The sequence below is a fragment of the Bos indicus genome, chromosome X (genome assembly GCF_029378745.1).
Source record: "Bos indicus isolate NIAB-ARS_2022 breed Sahiwal x Tharparkar chromosome X, NIAB-ARS_B.indTharparkar_mat_pri_1.0, whole genome shotgun sequence".
NCBI classification, from domain to species: domain Eukaryota; kingdom Metazoa; phylum Chordata; class Mammalia; order Artiodactyla; family Bovidae; genus Bos; species Bos indicus.
This window is the reverse complement of record NC_091789.1, coordinates 126,819,323-126,839,825: the sequence shown is the minus strand read 5'-3', so window position 1 is coordinate 126,839,825 and position 20,503 is coordinate 126,819,323. Positions and strand designations below refer to the sequence as shown.

Genomic DNA, 20,503 nt, shown 5'->3' with positions numbered 1-20,503 from the left:
TCCTAAGAACAAAGCTAGTGGAGGTGATGGAATTTCAGCTGAGCTATTTCAAACCCTAAATGATGATGTTGTTAAAGTATTGCACTCAATATGCCAGCAAATTTGGACCACTCAGCAGAGGACACAGGACTGGAAAAGGTAAGCTTTCATTCCAATCCCAAAGAAGTGCAATGCCAACGAATGTTCAAACTATCATATAATGGCGCTCATTTCACATGCTAGGAAGGGAATGCTCAAAATTCTTTGAGCTATGCTTCAACAGTATCTGAAGAGAGAACTTTAATATGTACATGCTGGATTCAGAAAACCCAGAGGAATCAGATATCAAATTGGTAATTTCCATTGGGTCACAGGCAAAGCAACAGAACTCCAGAAAAACTTCTACTTGTTTGACTATGCAAAAGCCTTTGCCTGTGTGTATCACAGGAAACTGCAAAATTATTAAAGAGATGGGAATACCAGACCACCTTACCCGCCTTCTGAGAAACCGGTGTACAGGTCAAGAAGCAACAGTTAGAAGTGGAAAAGGAACAACAGACAGGTTCAAAATTGGGACACGGGTACATTAAGGCTGCATATTGTCACCCTGATTATTTAAGTTATATGCACAGTACATCATGAAAATTCCCAGATGGATGAACACAAGCTGGAATCAAACTGCCGGGAGAAATATCAATACCTTCAGATATGCATATGATACCACCCTTATGGCAGAAAGTGAAGTGGAACTAAAGAGACTCTTGATGAGAGTGAAAGAAGAGAATGAAAAAGCTGGCTTAAAACTCAACATTCAAGAAACTAAGATCATGGCATCTGGTCCCAACACTTCATGGCAAACAGATGAAGAAAAAGTACAAACAATGGAAGATTTAATTTTCTTCTTCAAAATCACTGTGGATGGTGGAAGCAGCCATGACGGTGGTGGTGGTTTAGTGACTAAGTCGTTTCCGACTCTTGTGACCCCATGGGCTGTAGCCTCCCAGCCTCCTCTGTCCATGAGATTCTCTAGGCATGAATACAGAAGTGGGTTGCCACTTCCTTCTCCAGGAGATCTACCTGAGCCAGGAATTGACCCCAGATCTCCTGCACTGCAGGCAGATTCTTTACCGACTGAACTATGAGGGAAGCCCCAAATTAAAAGATGCCATGAAATTAAAAGATACTTTTTCCTTGCAAGAGAAGCTATGACAAACATAGATCACATAACAGAAAGCAGAGACATCACAGTAGTAAAAGAGGTGTGTCTAGCAAAGCTATGATTTTCCCAGGGGTCATGTGTGGATGTGAGCGCTGGACCATAAAGAATGCTGAGTGCTGAAAAACTGATGCTGTTTAATTGCAGTGCTGGAGAAGACTCTTGAGAGTCCCCTGGACAGAAAAGGGACCAAACCAGTCATTTCTGAAGGGAATCAAGGCTGAATATTCATGGGAATATCTGATGCTGAAGTTGAAGCTCCAAACTTTTGGCCACGTGTTGGGAAGATCCGACTCACTGGTAAAGACCCTGATGTTGGGAAAGATTGAAGGGAAAAATAAAAGAAGGCAGCGGAGGATGAGATTGTTGGATGGCATCACTGATTGGATGGACATGAGTCTGAGCCAACTCCAGGAGATGGTGAACGATAGGGAGCCTGGCGTGCTATGGATCATGGGGTCACAGTCAGAGATGACTGAGCAACTGAACAAAAGCAACAACACAGAACTGCAAAACAACAAAAGTAAAATATATTGTAAGCAATGGACAATATGTAATAATACCATATTGATATCAGTTGCTCAATTTTAACAAATGAACTTGTATCAGTTGAACCAATCCAAGATGTTAATAACAGAAGATGCTAAGTGGAGGAAGAGACTGGCTCTGTAGGAACTCTGTACACTATCCGCTAAATTTTCTGTAATCCTAAATCTGTTCTTTTAAAAAATACAGAGGCTCACAAGACAAGATGTTGACCACTCATTATGAAAGAAATGCAAACCAAAGCTACAATGATGCATCACCTCACACTTGCCAGAAAGGCTATCATAAAAAAAATCTAGAAACAATAAGTGATGAAGTGTCATGGAGAAAGGAGAACCCTCTTGCACTTTGAGGGGGAATGTAAGTTGATATAGCCAGTATGGAGAACAGTATGGAGAGTCCTTTAAAAACTAGAAATAAAACTACCCAATGATTCAGCAATCTCACTACTGGGCATACACACTGAGAAAGCCATGCGTGAAAAGATTCACGGACCACACTGTTTATTGCAGTACTATTTACAATAGCTGGGACATGGAAGCAACCACCTCAACTTCCACTGACAGATGAATAGATACAGAAATTGTGGTAGATATATACAATGGAATATTACTCAACCATAAAAAGTAACAAATTTAAGTCAGTGGCAGTGAGCTGGATGCACCTAGAGTCTGTTTCATGGAGTGAAGTAAGTCAGAAAGAGAACAAAAAGTATTGTGTATAACGCATTTATATGGAATCTAGAAAATGGCACTGATGAATCTATTTGCAGGGTAGGAATAGAGACACATGTAGAGAAAAGACGTAGACACAGCAAGGGATGGAGAGAGAGGGACAAACTGAGAGTGGCTATGACATATATGCACTATCATGTATACAAGAGAGAGCTAGTGGGGAGGTGCTCTACAACAGAGGGAGCTCAGACTGCTGTTCCATGACAACCTGGAGGACTGAGATGGGGGTGGCCTCACGGATGCTCATGGAGGGGATATATGCATACTTAGAGCTGCTTCATACTGTTGTACAACAGAAACTAACACACTATAAAGCAATTCTCCTCCAATTAAATTTTTTCATAAATGCTCTACTGATTTAAATGTAGAAAAAATCTGGACAAGAACACATAGCCAGTACAGAGTTATATACAACAATGCCAAATGAATAAGAGACAGGAACAATGAAGAACAAAAGATAACGTAGGAATTTATCCTCCAATTAAAAATCTGAGGAAACACGCACAGAAAGTATTCAAACATATAAATAACTTCAGCTATCTCATATAAAATAGATCACCATAGCAAAACCAAGAGTCTGGCCTGGAAGAATCAACAATTACTTAGACCACGTAACAGAAAATCCAGCACAAATAAAAGCAACCATACCAAAAAAACGTACCTACAAAGAATCCTCAGAACAATGTATAGGTTCCACATAGATGCAACAAGAAGAATTTCTTGACAGCCTTAGGACAAAGAAGTCTCAAACAGAATAGTATGTTATGTGTATTCATGAGGAGCACATATTGTAAGACTGTCGATGTTGCTTAACTCCTTTACAGGTCTACTCCAGTCAGACCAGCTGAGACCACAATCAAACATGGGCTGCTGTTTCCTGTACCCAGAATAAACCATGGAAAACTTACACAAGGAATAAAGACAACTATTAACAGAAGCAAAAGCACAAAACTAAATAATCCCCGAGGCAAAATAAGTCTCTAATGAACTTGACCCTATGAGTGTTAAGGTGAGGGAGTCCTCAGAGACTGACAAGGGGTGTGCAGGCTACAAGGGAAGAAGACAACAGGATCAGCTGGAAAAGGCTTTAAAGTGCAGCCCTTGATTCTTCCACTGTGCCCTGGGGCCATGAATCGCTACAGCCTCACTGAAGGAATCTGAGGTAGCATCTCAGAGCTCCCATGCCAAGAATATGGGGAACAAGTTTGAGTTGGATGTGGCAGCATGGCCCAGACGTCATGAAATAACCAGCACAAACTTTGTTAGTGGATGACAACTGGCCCTTTAAAGTGATCACCTTAATAGACTATCATGCAGGGACTAAAAGAGAAAACTTAGTATCCTAAAAACTGTACCAAAGGACAGAAATTCCCCTAGAACTTGAGAGCAATGCCCCTGCAGTCGACTCAGAGCCCACAGTGAGAACCGTCAGGCTAAGGAGCCCCTTCACTTACTCTGCTGGGATGGTGTGGGGCATGGTTGGGGACAGAGGTGGATTCATTCAGAAACGGAAGGATTTCCAGGCCCTGCCAGCAGTCAATATGAAGATCCTGAGTGAGATGTGAGGGGTTCCACACCACAGAAAGCAGTCTCCCATCCTTCCCTCTCAGCTCATCTTAACTGCAGCAGCCATTTCCTGGAAGCCTCAGGCAGAAGGGTCCAGAGGAGATGTACGTGCACTTCTCAGCAGAAGCCTCGGGACTTGATGTCTTCGATGGGAGGCCTTGGCCTCAGGTCAGCAGATGGGACGTACCCACCACCTACAGGGGTCAAGGGAAGACACGGAGAGTGGACGGAGCATCACTCAGCCCAGAAGACGGGGCCCGAATGTGTCCTCACTGTCATTCTCAGGAGCTCCAGGAAGCCTGTTTGGCCAGGCCAGAAACAATTCCTGCTGGGGTGCTGATGGAACCTAGAGCCTGGGAGGGAGGCCCGTAGACTCTGCTCAGTACAAGGAAGGTCTCAGGATCCGCGACGATTCGAGGAAAAGTGCACATGCCAATCCTCCGGAAAGCTGCCCCGGAACTCCGCCCACCCTGGCCCCGGCCTCTGCTGTCCACCGGGAACACAGAACCACATGAGAGGAAGTTACGACCACGCGCACATGCTGGGGCTGCGAAGCCAACTTTGAGAGCTGCTGCCGTCTTAGAGAACTGCCGGGTAGGGTGCCCAGATGGAGGACTCCCTGGTCTCATCAGGTGTCCAAGTGTGCGGTGACATGTTACAAGTGTGGGAACACACGTCCAGCATGACCAAGCCTTTCCCTCTGAAAAGAGGGGGCCGGACAACCCCCAGCCACCCTGCCCCTGCTCTCCCCTGGAAGATTCGGGCCTGCATCTTAAGCCCTAAGTCCATCCACTTTACGCAGGTGGTCTCTGAGAGGAAGGCTTCGGTCCAGGGCTGGTGGACTACACTTCTGCTGAGTAGAGGGAAAGCCCTGAGCCCTGTAGCTAAAGGAGGGATCATCGGTGGGGACTGAGGGTATCCACACCCCAGAATGGCGGCCACGCGAAACCCCCACCCCCTGCGACTTGGCCGCGGAGCATCTGGGTAGGATCCAGGCAGGTCTAACGGCTGCGGGTCACCCTTGCTGTGATCTTGGATGCGGGACACTGAGGGAGGAGGGCACTTCGGTCGGAAGGGTTGGTAGCTGGTCAGTACAGAGAGGATGTCAGGGCTCAGGGGGAGCCAAGATGAGGACCATCCTCCCGGACACACGGGCGAATCGGGACCCAACCATGAGGTCAGTGCTTCATCCCGGCCAAACCTGGGGAAGGAAGGCTGGGGTTTGAGTGGGGAGTTTAGAACTTGGGTACCGAAGGGTGGGTCCCGAGACCCTTAGGTGGGAGGCTGAGCGCTCCCTTCTCTCCTTCTCCTGAGTCACAGGGAAGGTGGCAGCATCAGCTTCAGAGCAGAAGAGGGATTGGGGCGGGTGCTAGGGGGTCATTCCCCATTTTTCATCCTAACTCTGAATGTGAACTGAAAGGACATGCCTCCCCTGCCAGCCCCCACAGGACCCCCTCTAACGCCCAGGCAGGGCTGTCTGGCTGCACACCAGGGCTCACTCTCACTTCCTCCTCAGGAGTCTCAGGGGACAGGCTGACTAGGCGAACAGGAGACTTGTGGGTCCTAGAGCAGTGGACTCAAGGCCCCCCTACGAAGCGGACTTGGTTTAAACTGGGAACGACCCTCCCTGATGAAGGTGCTCACAACATTTCTTTGTCCTTCCTCAAGGCCACTGAAAGCCTGCCTTCCTAACTGCACGCCCGCCTGCGGTCCCTGACCTGTGTCATCATGCTTCGGAAGCACAAAAACAAGCATCATGCCCGTGGGAAATGCCACCAGGTAGAGGGTGACACTCAGGAGGCCCAGGCCAGTGCTGCTGCAGCCCCAGGAGAGGAGGGCCCATCCTCCCCCTCTTCTGCCCCTCAGGGTTCTCCCCCAAGCTCCCTTGCTGCTGGCGATTGCCAGGAGCTTCAGGGAGCCATGGCCCCTAGCTCTCCTGTTGCAGAGGCTTCCTGGGCAGGATCTGAGGAAGGTGCCCAGGGCCCCGAGGATGAAATTCCAGATGCCGGCCGGGCAGCCCTGGTCACTCGGAGTGTTTGCAAAGATCCTCAGATGAGGAAGGCCAGCATGGTGATGGATTTCCTGCTGGAGAGGTACACCAAGAAGGAGCCCATCACACAGAACGCCATGCTGAAGGTCATCAGCAGGAAGTACGAGCAGCATTTCCCTGAGATCCTGAGCAGAGCCTCTGAGCTTGTGGAGCTGGTGTTTGGCCTGGAGCTGAAGGAAGTCGACTGTAGAACCGTCGTCAACAAGTTCAGTCTCGGGGTTGAGGAAGGTTCAAGTGATGAGGAGGAGCTGCCCAAGTCTGGTCTCCTCATGGAGCTCCTGGGGATCATCTTTATGAAGGGTAACCACGCCAGTGAGGAGGAGATCTGGGATTTCCTCAATGTGTTGGGGATCCATGCTGGGAAGAAGCACTCCATCTTTGGGGAGCCCAGAAAGCTCATCACCATAGATCTGGTGCAGAAGGGGTACCTCAACTACCGCCAGATGCCCAATAGTGATCCTCCGGGCTACGAGTTCCTGTGGGGCCCAAGAGCTTATGCTGAGACCAGTAAGATGAAGGTGTTGGAAGTTCTGGCCAAGATCCAGGATACGGTCCCGAGTTCCTTCCCAGACCTCTATGACGAGGCTCTGAGAGATCAGGTGGAGAGAGCAGGGCTCAGAGGTGCGGCCAGGGTTCCAATAATGGCTGAAGCCAGTGCCCCTACCAGGGCCAAATCCTACAGCTCCTCCCACATCTAGGGAGCAGTCATGGCACTTTGTTCCCTTTGTGTTGGAAGAGAACAGTCCACCTCTTAAATAGCATGGGGTAATAGCGGTGGGGGGAATAAAACCCATATGTTCTTCACAGTTTTAAGTAGTAAGGGAGTTTAGGTGCAGGTTTAACAAAATATACATGTTTTCCGTTTATCCATATGAATAATATCTAGTCAAAAATAGATGATTTAGGTAGGGAGGTAAAGGTTTTTTGTATTTTTAAATGTCACTACTCTTCATAAGGTTTACTTAGCTTCAGAATCTAGGTTTATTAATGTCATGGATGTTAGGTTTAAGACTAAGAGCTCATTATTTGTAAATGATTTGAAAAGACTTCAATATTTTCCTTATGGTCCAGAACAAGGTAACATAACATTGGAATAGAATTTTACTTAGAAATGTGTAAGAATCCTAGAGATAAGTATTTGGGATCACAAAGCTTTCAGAGTAAACGCTGGTTTATTCTTTGTCTTCTTGTCTGTCCTCTTTCCTTGTAAAAGTTAATAACATGGACTTAGATTTATTTAGCTTATTCAAACTGTATGACATTTAAATCATAATAAAAGAGAGTCTTTGCTCATTATTTCCCTTTTCTTCCAAATTCATTGACCATCTTCTGATTAGAAGGCTTTTTTATACTACTGGATTGGTAAGAAAATGAATCCCAAGCCACTGCCCATGGAATTTTGCATCTAGCAACAGGTACCATATAAGGAAGGTGGTGAGCAAACTCTAAGGAATAAACAAATCATAAATTCAAATGGGGGAGGTGTGGAAGAGGAGGTTCCAGATGAGAGCAAGCAAGTCGAAGTTACCTGATTAAGGTGGCACTGGGTCTTGGGAAAAATCTAGTTCCTCGGTGGGAGGTCATGTTCAGTCCAGATGCATGATGGGCTAGATGAAGCTGTGGGTGTGATGCCAGACACTCATATGAAGGTTCTTAGAGGTGAGGCTGTAAATCTGGAGTATATCTAAACCATGTATTCACCATTGTTTGGGGATATCCGAAAACCATAGGGAATGGAAGGGGCCCTGTGCACTTGAGCCAGGGCAAGTGAACACTCAAAATAACACATTTTCATCAAAAGCTGTCTAGAGAGTTTCTGAGAAATAAAGGTGATACCCATTGAAGCTAGATGCCAAGACGTCACTGGACTGTCTCTCTTTTTCTGGGATGGGAGCACCAGAATTTGTTCTGGTAAACGGGCAGTTTAATTAGGTTATGTTTAGTGTAATTTGGCAAAATTTAAGGGAGGGCTCAATTTTTACTGTCAGTGGGATTAAATTAGGGGTGGTTTGGACAAGAAAAAGCACCTGAGAGGGAAGTTGCTGGTCCTTGAGACAAATGAACTTGTCCTTGCATCCATGTGGAGAAGATAACCCCAAACACATAATAAAACAGGTGCTCAAATAGGGAAATACTGCTTAGTTTTACTTGCTTGGGAGCATTAGTGCTGATGTCAATTTGATTATTGTTTGGACTTGCATATTCTCTAGTATAGCCTGGAAATAAAATTATGTGATGGAAGTTTGTTATCATTTGGGGTCAAAATCACCTTCGTAATGCCATTCATTCAAAGTACCAAATCTTGTCTCATACTGTGCCAGGTGATTTACATACATCACACATGTCTGTGGTCCTACACTATAGACTCTTTCAAACACAATGTGCAGATAAAGAAGCTGGAATAAAGAAGCTCAAATTCAAAGCTCATAAATGATAGGAGCTGGACTGAACCCCGGCAGTGAATTCCTCCCAGAGCCCATACTGTGCCACTCCTCCAGGATTAGGCTAACCTTGGGTCATTTCCTCTTTCTGAACATGAGTCCAAAAGGTATTTCACATGTGAAATAGCAGAATTTCATACCCCAAACATGGTTTTGGAATAAAAAGCCCCAGAAATAAATAACAAAAAATGAAAATAAAAGTGAAGTACGAATAAGGAAGGAGACAGCATTCAGTGACAATTTATCTACAAAGGAAATGTCAGTAAACGGCAGTAGATCAGGGATGCAGAAAATCATTTAATTCAGCCCCTTCCTTTCAGAGAGTAAATCTGTTAAGAGTGAAGGTTCTACAAGAGGCTGTGTCTGGTCAGTGAAGAGAAGGAAGAGATCAGCGTGTTTTCTCTGATGGCACACCACCTATGCTGGGGCTCCCTTCCGGACTGCAGCTTCCCTACCACTCCTGGGACTCAGCCCATTCTCTGTGAGATTTGTTGCAGGCAGACTAAGACTTTTCAAAGACGTGGCTTTCTCAAGAAGGCTTTCACAGAAGAGACAGGAGTCAAGGTAAAGACAATGAGGAACTGAAGTCACAGAGAGACTGGCCTGTGTCGGCTCTCAGAAGGCCAAGACAGGGCTGCCAGGCTGCACATTCCCTCACTTCTTTTCAGGGCTTGCAAGGACATGGTCTTTGGTCTACATGGGTCACCTTAGGTTGAAAGAAAGAGGAAATCCAGAGTCCCCCAGGAGTCAAGGTGAGGCACCTGAGTGAGGGCATACCCCTACACTGAACACAGAGGGCCCCAAGAAGCCTGAATCCTGATGTCATCCCTGAAGGCACAGGTAGGAGTAGTCTAGTGTGGCATTCCCAGACTTTCCCTCTCTGACACCACAGGGATTGAGGACCTTAGTCTGAGTAGAGCTCCCTTATGTAAACAGAGAAAGGAGCCCCAAATGCTGCCAGGAGTCCAGCTTTGGACTTACACAACCCCCTGACCTCAGAACTCTGAGGAAACCACACAGAACCCTGCCCTTCCTGGCATCCCTAGGATACCTGCTCATTGTTGACATGACATGCACATTTCCTTCTATGATGTCACAAGAGGGGTTGGGACATGGTCCAAGGGGTATAGCCTAGGGCCAGCAGTGGGATTATTTCCAGGTTTTCCAGAAACCAACTGAATACCCTGAAGACTTAGGGAACCACCCAGCCCATAACCATATGATTCATCTCATCCTCTGCACCTCAGAAGACCAAGGACAGGTATGGACAAATGAGGAGAATCTTACTTTCTCTTAGGGGTCTCACAGAGATGCTTGCCCTACTATAAGAAAGTATAGTAGTAGAAGGGGTGGACCTAATTGGAAGGTAGGGTAGAATTTCAGGCCAAAACAGAGGTCAAAGCAAGGACTGAGGGATCATCTACCAATGAAAAGAAGTGATAACGAAACCAGCCCTGTTCCTTGTAGCCCTTGAAATACCAGGGCAGAGCTATCAAGCTGAAGTTCCATCAACATTTATTTACATCAGGTGTGTAGGAGGTGAACCCCTTAGTATGAAGGTGCAAATACTATTCCAAGAAAGGGGTGGGGACACCAGGATCTATGGGGAACCAAAGGAAGCACTCTTAATTCATGTTGAGGACTCCAGAGGCCAGGACAGAAAACTTCCCACTGAGCACTCAGTACTGGGTGATATCTACTAACTGGGGTGATAAGCTGAGGACCTCTTCACTTCTCAGAAATCACAGGGAAAACTGTGATGACAACAACAGGACAGCAGAGGGAATGGGTCTTATGACTGGCCACTAGTTGGGTGGTGGTCTTGAATGTGAAATAACAGATGCCTCTGTGTAGGAGACTACCAGCCCCTTCTGTCACCCTAGTGTGCCTGAGGCAGGGGTAGCAGGATGAAGCCTAAAGATCACTCTAATTTTCTTCAATATGTTTCCCAAAGGACAGGCTGATTAGGAGAATAGTAACCCTGGGGTTTTTCAGAACAGTGCCCTCAAGAACACCACAAATGTAGCCTTCCTGATAACCAAGGTGGTATTTCCCTGCTGCGGCTGCACACTGAACCTTCGTCTTCGTGTGGACCCTTATCACCTGCCCTCCTACTCACACTTCTAATCATTGTCCCCCAGCTCAGGCATCATGCCTCGGCGTCAGAATCATAAGCTCTGCATCCGTGAGAAATGCCACCAGGCCCGATATGAGCTCCAGAGTCACAGGGGTGTTCAGCCCGCTGCAGTAATGGAAGAGCTTCCCTCTACCTCTTCTCATTTAGAAGATAATTCACAGAGCTCCTCAGCTACTGTGTCAAATAGCACTTTCCAGGGGTCTTCGGAAGCCCCATCTACTACCAGCACTTTTTCAACTACTTCTGACACAACATCTGATGAAGAAGATACCAGTCAAGATGAGGAAGATTCACGTTCCTCCGATGTCTCATCTTCTACTGAGAACACCTACAGTGATACTCTGAACAGCATGACAAGTTTGTTGGAAGAGTTCCTTCTGCATAAATACAAAATGAAGCAGCCCATCATGAAGGAAGACATGCTGATGATTATCCACCCAAAATACCATAACCGATTTGCCGAGATTCTCAAGACAGCCTCTGAACACATCGAGGCTGTCTTTGCAGTTGACTTGAAGGAAGTTGATTCAACCATCCACTCCTATGACCTTGTCAGCAAACTGAACCTGCCCAACAATGGGAGAGTGTGGGATGGTAGGGGCTTACCTAAGACTGGTCTCTTGATGACAGTTCTGGGTGTGATCTTCGTGAAGGGCAACTGTGCTGCTGAGGAAGACATCTGGAAGTTCTTGAATATGATGCGAGTATATGCTGGGAGAAAACACTTCATCTATGGAGAGCCCAGGAAGCTCATCACCAAAGACTTTGTGACGATGAAGTACCTGGAGTACCGCCAAGTTGCCAACAGCGATCCTCCATGTTATGAGTTCCTGTGGGGCCCACGAGCCCATGTGGAAACCAGCAAAATGAAAGTCTTGGAATTTTTGGCAAAAGTCAATGATACGGTCCCCGGTGCCTTCTCATCACAATATGAAGAAGCTTTGCGAGATGAGGAAGAGAGAGCTCGAGCCACAGTTCCAGCCAGGCCTGGCACCACTCTCACTTCCAGGCATGTTCCATGGCCAGGTCCAGCTGCTTCTCCTACCCCTACTGAAGACCAAGACTTTTAAAAAATCATCCAGATAAGAAAATTTGACATCAAAATAGGGACCTTTGCCGAAATGGGAAGCAATCCCACAATAATATTGCTGGGACAATGGAATGAAAAAATAAAATGCAAAAAATTTCAAAACATGATCAATCTTGATTGTTCTCCATCTTTTCTGTCTTCTGTTTTATAAAATTAATTTATACCTCGATATGCTTCGTGAAAAATGCAGGAGGTATTAAACCTTAACAAGTTAGACCTCTTACTGTCTTCATTTTTTCAGCCTCTGCTCTTTGAAAGGCTCTATGCTAGTTCTCGTGAGGCTAAGATCAAGACCTAGCCTATGCCCAAACAACTTTAGAAACTAGGAGCTGCAATCACATAAGCAAGATCTTGAGATAGCTTTTAGGAATGACAGGCAAGTAAAAAAGACTATCCAGGAGGAAATCTCTACCTGGGCTAACGTACTGATTTGTTAGGCTTTCCACAACAAAACCCCACAGAATCGGTGGCTGAAACAACGGAAATTTATTTTCTCAGAGTTCTAGAGGCTGCAAGTCCAAGATGAGGGCTGGTTTACCCTGAGGCCACTCCCCTTGGCTGCCAGGTGGCTACCCTCTTCACTTGGCATTCCTTTTGAGGGCATATATCCCTGGTGCCTCCTTTTTTGTCTCCATTTCTTCTTATAGTCACACTGGGTTATGGCCCACCCTAAGAGATCAGCACTGGGATTTCTTTGGAATGAATGATGCTAAAGCTGAAACTCCAGTATTTTGGCCACCTCATGCAAAGTGTTGACTCATTGGAAAAGACTCTGATGCTGGGAGGGATTGGGGGCAGGAGGAAAAGGGGACGATAGAGGATGAGATGGCTGGATGGCATCACTGACTTGATGGACGTGAGTCTGAGTGAACTGCGGGAGTTGGTGCTGGACAGGGAGGCCTGGCGTGCTGCGATTCATGGGGTCACAAAGAGTTGGACACAACTGAGAGACTGAACTGTACTGAACTGAATGACTTCATTTTAACACAACCATCGTTTTAAAGACCTTATTTGTAACTACAGTTGCATTCTGAAGTACTCTGAGTTATGCCTTCAATATGCATTTGTGGAGGGGACACATTTCGGCCCCTAACAGATAGAAATCTATGGTGTCTCTGCTCTTATCTCAATGCAGGAGATTCCAGTGCACAGATTGGTATGCTACACACATCGTCTGCAGGGAGTTTCTGAGATGTATGTGTGAACTCCCTTGAGGTGTGTAGGGAAGGAGGATATTCCTCCCTTTATCCCTTTTGAATTCTTGTGGTTAGACTACTAGTAAACTTGACACAAGACAGGGTAACAGGAGAAAAAGACACAAATTGCAATTCATGTGCACAGAGGTGTCATAGAAATGGGACCTAAGAAGTGGGCAAAGCAGGCAGCTTTTTTATTTTTTAGACAACAAAACAATTTGTGAGGAATCAACAGGACAAATCAACTTAGGTTTTAGGTACTCAACTAGTAAGGAATCTAAACAGAATCTGTACCCAGGGTAGTAAATGAAAGACTTAACAAGGTTTGTGTATACAGGCTTCTCTGCTTGAACTGCCTACTTCTGGTTAGAAGGGTTTCCCTCTGCCTCCAGATGCAGGCAGTACATCCTTCATATGAGATGTATTTCCTGCTCTCAGGGAGGCAGAAATCGGGGGGTGGCAGCATGTCCCTCCTCTGTTGGCTGTTTCTTAAGTAACTTGAATTCAAAATAATCAATATGCCACTGTGGTATATTTGGGGGCAGAGTGCCCTAAGCCTTGACAGTTCCCTCCTCTGAAACTTGCCTGCAAGTCTCACATGGTAAAAGCTGATCTGGTCACTGTGGAGAGAGAGAATGGATTAGTGGAGTCCTCCATTTCATGGCAGCAGTTGCATCATTCTGAGAACAGGTCAGTTCATTTATGGCAAAACCAATACAATATTGTAAAGTAATTAGCCTCCAATTCAATAAATTAAAAAAAGAATGATATCTCGTTTCAATAGGTGGTGATGCAGGTGGGCTCCCAAAGCTAGGTCTATGATGCAGGGAGTATCAGGTAGTTACTAATAAGAGGCATTTCTATGGAAACAAAAGAAAAACAGAAGTTAATGATTGGAGCTGCTTATAAACCAGTTTCTGAGCCCAGGGGTTAGTCATTCAAGAAGTTTTCTAGGTGTCAGGATTGAAGCAACTATTGCAGTTTGAAATGTCTCTATCACAGTTAGCAATATCTCTGGGTGATCAGGTTAACTTTCTGAGTGGCTCGTACAGCAACAGGCATGAAGTCTATTTGAACATGAGCTGTTGTGACAATCGCTCTGATCTTGCATCAAGTCATGTAGATTCACGCTGCAGGACTTCAGGAAAATGGCAATGTTAGTTCTCAGTGATTCAAGTCAAAACAATGCGAGAGTGAGCGGATCAAGATGGCAGAGGTGTATCACTCGGAACTCACTGTCTCCCCACAGACACATCAAAAGGATGGGAGAAATTGGGAATATTCGTAAGAAAGTTGCAGCTAGATACGGGTGGACACTAGAAAAATTGAGGATCCAAGCCAGTTTGCAAGTAAATAATAAAACTTCAAGGGAATGTAATACTACTAGAACCTAATACCCACACATGTGTAGTACACTTTATATTGAACCAATTTTTTCCATCATGTCCCTCATTTCTACCGAAGACAGGAAAACTAAGACCTAATTTGTTTGCAAAGGAAGTCTCAATTCAATAAACTCGGCCTGATTATTTATCTAAGTACAGTAAGAATAACAATTTGCCAATAGGCGCTTCTAAATCTGCTTTGTTGCACCGGTTGATAAGGAGTCTCCAGAAGGAAATTTTAATAGCCTCTTGAGTCTAGGAAGCCACAGCCAAGACTTGTTGTCAAACCTAGAGATCTGGATGAATTCCTCTCTTCCTGAAGTCCCCAACACATCCTAAAGTTCCTGTGCCTGCCAGAAGTGATCTTCCTTACTCACCTGGTAAGGCTGATGGAAATTCTATCAGCAAGGTCCCAGGCTGTTTTTCCTATGGGTTTTTATGGCTCCTTATGGTTAACCATTTTTTGCATTTCTTTTCCATGGGGATGTCTTGATCCCTGTCTCCTGTACAATGTCACGAACCTGATTAAATGCAACAAGCAAAATGGCTGTCTGGAGAGGCCTTACAAATAGCTGTGAAAAGAAGAGACGTGAAAAGCAAAGGAGAAAAGGAAAGATATAAACATGTGAATGCAGAGTTCCAAAGAATAGCAAGAAGAGATAAGAAAGCCTTCTTCAGTGATCAATGCAAAGAAATAGAGAAAAACAACAGAATGGGAAAGACTAGGGATCTCTTCAAGAAAATCAGAGATACCAAAGGAACATTTCATGCAAAGATGGGCTCGATAAAGGACATAAATGGGATGGACCTAACAGAAGCAGAAGATATTAAGAAGAAACGGCAAGAATACACAGAAGAACTGTACAAAAAAGATCTTCACGACACAGATAATCACGATGGTGTGATCACTGATCTAGAGCCAGACATCGTGGAATGTGAAGTCAAGTGGGCCTTAGAAAGCATCACTATGAACAAAGCTAGTGGAGGTGATGAAATTCCAGTTGAGCTATTCCAAATCCTGAAATATGATGCTTTGAAAGTGCTGCACTCAATATGCCAGTAAATTTGGAAAACTCAGCAGTGGCCACAGGACAGAAAAAGGTCAGTTTTCATTCCAATCCCAAAGAAAGGCAATGCCTAAGAATGCTCAAACTACCGCACAATTGCACTCATGTCACACGCTAGTAAAGTAATGCTCAAAATTCTCCAAGTCAGGCTTCAGCAATATGTGAACCGTGAACTTCCTGATGTTTAAGCTGGTTTTAGAAAAGGCAGAAGAACCAGAGATCAAATAGCCAATATCTGCTGGATCATGGAAAAAGCAAGAGAGTTCCAGAAAAACATCTACTTCTGCTTTATTCACTATGCCAAAGCCTTTGACTGTGTGGATCACAAGCAACTGTGGAAAATTCTGAAAGAGATGGGAATACCAGACAACCTGATCTGCCTCTTGAGAAATTTCTGTGCAGGTCAGGAAGCAACAGTTAGAACTAGACATGGAACAACAGACTGGTTGCAAATAGGAAAAGGAGTACGTGAAGGCTGTATTTTGTCACCCTGTTTATTTAACTTATACGCAGAGTACATCATGAGAAACGCTGGACTGGAAGAAACACAAGCTGGAATCAAGATTGCCAAGAGAAATATCAATAACCTCAGATATGCAGATGACACCACCCTTATGGCAGAAAGTGAAGAAGAACTAAAAAGCCTCTTGATAAAAGTGAAAGTGGAGAGTTAAAAAGTTGGCTTAAAGCTCAACATTCAGAAAACGAAGATCATGGCATCCGGTCCCATCACTTCATGGGAAATAGATGGGGAAATAGTGGAAACAGTGGCAGACTTTATTTTTCTGGGCTCCAAAATCAATACAGATGGTGACTGTAGCCATGAAATTAAAAGACGCTTACTCCTTGGAAGGAAAGTTATGACTAACCTAGATAGCACATTCAAAAGCAGAGATATTACTTTGCCAACAAAGGTTTGTCTAGTCAGAGCTATGGTTTTTCCTGTGGTCATGTATGGATGTGAGAGTTGGACTGTGAAGAAGGCTGAGCACCGAAGAATTGATGCTTTTGAAATGTGGTGTTGGAGAAGACTCTTGAGAGTCCCTTGGACAGCATGGAGATCCAACCAGTCCATTCTGAAGGAGATCAGCCCTGGGATTTCTTTGGAAGGAATGATGCTAAAGCTGAAACTCCAGTACTTTGGCCACCTCATGCGAAGAGTTGACTCATTGGAAAATACCCTGATGCTGGGAGAGATTGGGGGTAAGAGCAGAAGGGGACAACAGAGGATGAGATGGCTGGATGGCATCACTGACTCGATGGGTGAGTCTGAGTGAACTCTGGGAGTTGGTGATGGACAGGGAGGCCTGACGTGCTGTGATTCATGGGGTCGCAAAGAGTCGGACATGACTGAGCGACTGATCTGATCTGATGGTTAACCTTAGTTTCCTCAAGTTATCTGGTCATATCCAAGTCTTCCTGTGTCTGTCAAATATGACATTCCAGTCCAAGTCTCGGTAGTGTAATCACTGTTTCCATTTGTGTCCTGCTACAAGAACAGATTCTCACTGAATTTTTGAAAAATACCTATTTTCCTAAGAAAATAAGAACACTGCGAGTTTCTAATTTCTGGAGTGATATTGTAGGGAGAGAAAAATTAATGTTTCAATTCTAATGACAAAGGTACCATTTATCAAATTGCTGTGTTAAAAAATTTCCTTATATCTAGAAAATGAAAGATTTTTAAAAGACAGTAATCTTTCAAAAAAATCAGGAAAATTATCATTATATTTGTAATTCATTAAGCCCCATGTTCCTAATTCTTATATTGCCAGAGTCCAGTTTTTGTATTGTTTCTGTCAATCCTCCCTCAAGTTTGTGGCTCATAGGGACAATGATAATTTCAAGACGCCTGCAAGGTTTTGGTTAAAGCTTGTATAATTTGCCCAGGGAAATGTGTGCCTGGCTCACACTTGATAAACCAAGCAGAGAACACATTTTCTCACACTTTCTTTGCCACTGTAAGGGAATCAGCAAGGGAAGGCTTCAACTCATCCAAAAAATATAGAATGACAAGAATATTTTGATGACTCATCTGTTCTGTTCAGTCTCTCGGTCATGTCTGACTCTTTGCAACCCCCATGGACTGCAGCACGCCAGGCTTCCCCGTGCATCACCTACTCCCAGAGCTTTCTCAAACTTATGTCCATTGAGTAGGTGATGCCAACCAATCTTTTCATCCTCTGTCGTCCCCTTCTCTTCCTGCCTTCAATCTTTCCCAGCATCGGGCTCTTTTCCAATGAGTCAGTTCTTCACATTAGGTCGCCAAAATACTGGAGCTTCAGCTTCAGCATCAGTCCTTCCAATGAATATTAAGGAGTGATATGCTTTAGAATTGACTGGTTAGATCTCCTTGCAGTCCAAGGGACTCTCACGAATCTTGTCCAGGAGGAACAAGATGGCAAGAGGAGTTGCTGGACATGGAATACATCTCTCTCCATGGATGCATCAGGAATACACCTTCAGACACAGAAGTGCATGCAGAATACCAGCTGAGAGTGGACAGGAGTACATGACCAGCAGAAAAGAATGTATAGACCCACGCAAAATTCAAGGTCAAGCCCTGAGCCTTTAGAGCGGGTCCGCTGGCTCCAAGATCCTAGACTACCAGAGAACTAACCCTAGGATATCAAATAGTGAGAACTGACACAAAAGGAAACCACAGGAATACAAGACCCAGCATCACCAAACCACTGATAGCACCCTCTGCAGGACGCCTCATCTAAAGCACAAAGAAAACAAAAATACAAACCCGATTATCAGCAGACAGAAATACCACCTTACTCAGCCTTGCCCATTAGAGGAGAAAGCAAACAAAAACTCAGCACAAATCTCACCCTATAAGAAGCTTACACAAACTACTGGACCAACCTTAGAGGGCAGAAACAAAAAGGAAGAAAGAATTCAACCTTGAAGTCTGGGAAAAGGAGACCTCAAACACGATAATTAAAATAATAATAATCATGATGAAAAAGGCAGAGAAATACTACACAAATAAAGGAACAAACCAGAAACACAGAAGTCCAAATAAATGAAGAGGAAACAGGCAAACTACCTGAAAATGAATTCATTTCTAAAAGGAATGCAGTGATACTGATACTTTGGAAACTGGCAAATTCTTTTAAGCTAAATATAGCTTTACCATCTGAGCCACCAGGGAAGCTCCAGTCTTATCATATTATCTAGCAAATGAACGTTAAGGTATTTACTCAAAAGAGCCCAGCCCATCTAAAAACCTTCAATCAAATTTTAATAGCAGAATAAGTCATAGCTGCCAAAAACTGAAATCACCACAGATGACCTTCAGTAGACGAGTGGATAAACAAACTATGGTAAGCTACATGGAATGCTATTTAGTCCTGGAAGCAAACATTTCAAACCATAACAAGTTATAGAGAAAATTCAATGTATATTGATTAGCAGAAGGAGCCAGTATAAAAAGCCTACGTACTGTATGAGTCCATCAGTGTTACAGTCTGGAAAATGCAAATCTTTAGAAAGAGTAAAACGTTCAGTAGTTGTCAGGGGTTCCAAGTGAGGTTTTGAGTGATGGACAGGTGGAGCATGGGAGATCCATAGGGCATTCACACTCCTCTGCACGACACCATGTTGGCTGAGTTGATACTATCATGCATCTGTAAAAACACTAAAGAACTGTAAAACACAAAAAGTAAAATGTATTGTAAACAATGGACAATAGTTAATAATAATGTACTGCCATTAGTTGATTCACTGTAAAAAACGAACTTGTATCCATTGTACCAAAAGAAGATGTTAATAATAGAAGATACCGAGTGAAGGAAGAGAGTGGCTGTATGGGACCTCTCTATTCTATCTTCTGAATTTTCTCCAATCCTAAATCTGTTCTTTTAAAAAAGAAATACAGAGGGGCAACAAACTCATAAACACATGAAAAGAGGAGCTACATCGCTCATCATGAAAGAAATGCACATCAAAATTACAATGTGACGCCTCATACAAGTCAGAATGGCCATCATCAAAAATTGTACAAGCAGTAAATGCTGGGGAGAGTTTAGAGAAAAGGTGGGAATGGAAATTGATATAGCCACTATGGAGAACACTGGGGAGATTCCTTTAAAACTAGGATTAAAACTACCATATGACCCAGCAATAGAAATACTGGGCATATACACTGAGAAAAGCATAACTGAAAAGATACCTGTATCCAATGTTCATTGCAGCACTGGTTACAATAGACAGGACGTGGAAGCAAAGCAGACTTCAACTGACAGATGACTGGATAACAAAGTTGAGGTAGCCACATACAGTGGAATACTAGCCATAAAAAGGAACTAATTAAAGTCAATTTTAGTGAGGTGGATGCACCTAGAATCTGTTTACAGAGCGAAGTAAGTTAGAAACAGAAAACTAATGTACATTAACGAATACACATGGAAAGTAGGAATGGTACTCACGAACCTATTTGAAGGGCAGGAATAGTGACACATATGGGAGAATGGACCTGTGGACACAGCAAGGGAAGGCGTGTGTAGGATGAATTGAGAGCGTGGCATTGACAAATATCGAGTCCCATGTGTACAAAAGACAGCTGGGGGGAAATTGCTATATAGTACAGGGAGCTTAGCCTGGTGCTGTGTGACAGCCTAGAGGGGTGAGATGAGGGGGTGGGAGGAAGTCTCATCAGGCAGGAGGAATATGTATATGTACAGCTGATTCATCCTGTTGTATAGCAAAAAGAACACAACATTATAAAGCAAGTATCTGTCGATTAAAACAACTTTTTAAAAGTCTACTAATTTAAAAACTAGAAAAAATTATGGATAAGAACACAGAGCCAGTACAGAGTTACATGCATCAGTGCAAAATGAATAAAAGTCAGCAATAATGAAAAACAAAATATCATAGTAAGCATTTGATCCTCGAATTAAAATTCTTAGGAAACAGGCACAGAAAATATTGACACATATAACTAACTTAAGAAATCTGGCATGAAATGATCAACACAGCAAAATCAAGAGACTGGTCTGGAAGAATCGACAATACTCAAACCATGTAATAGAAAACACACGATAAACAAAAGCAAAGATATGAAAAATGTAGTTACAAAGAAACGT

General features: G+C 44.1%; 2 protein-coding genes across 2 annotated transcripts; both read left to right on the top strand.

Moving 5' to 3' along the window:
* Window positions 1-5,769: 5,769 nt before the first annotated feature.
* LOC139181603 (melanoma-associated antigen B4-like) lies at window positions 5,770-6,789 on the top strand. The gene has a single exon (XM_070785094.1). It carries the CDS (start codon window positions 5,770-5,772, stop codon window positions 6,787-6,789), a length of 1,020 nt encoding a protein of 339 aa, XP_070641195.1.
* Window positions 6,790-9,642: 2,853 nt separating this feature from the next.
* Window positions 9,643-11,851, top strand: LOC109555558 (melanoma-associated antigen B5-like). The gene is made up of 2 exons (XM_070783775.1): window positions 9,643-9,793; window positions 10,674-11,851. Exon 2 carries the CDS (start codon window positions 10,684-10,686, stop codon window positions 11,737-11,739), a length of 1,056 nt encoding a protein of 351 aa, XP_070639876.1. The 5' UTR covers window positions 9,643-9,793; window positions 10,674-10,683; the 3' UTR covers window positions 11,740-11,851.
* The last annotated feature ends 8,652 nt before the right edge of the window (window positions 11,852-20,503 follow it).

What these genes read in the sequence shown, in the direction of transcription:
- LOC109555558 (XM_070783775.1), top strand. Translation starts at nt 10,684, where the DNA reads ATGCCTCGGCGTCAGAATCATAAGCTCTGCATCCGTGAGAAATGCCAC.
- LOC139181603 (XM_070785094.1), top strand. Translation starts at nt 5,770, where the DNA reads ATGCTTCGGAAGCACAAAAACAAGCATCATGCCCGTGGGAAATGCCAC.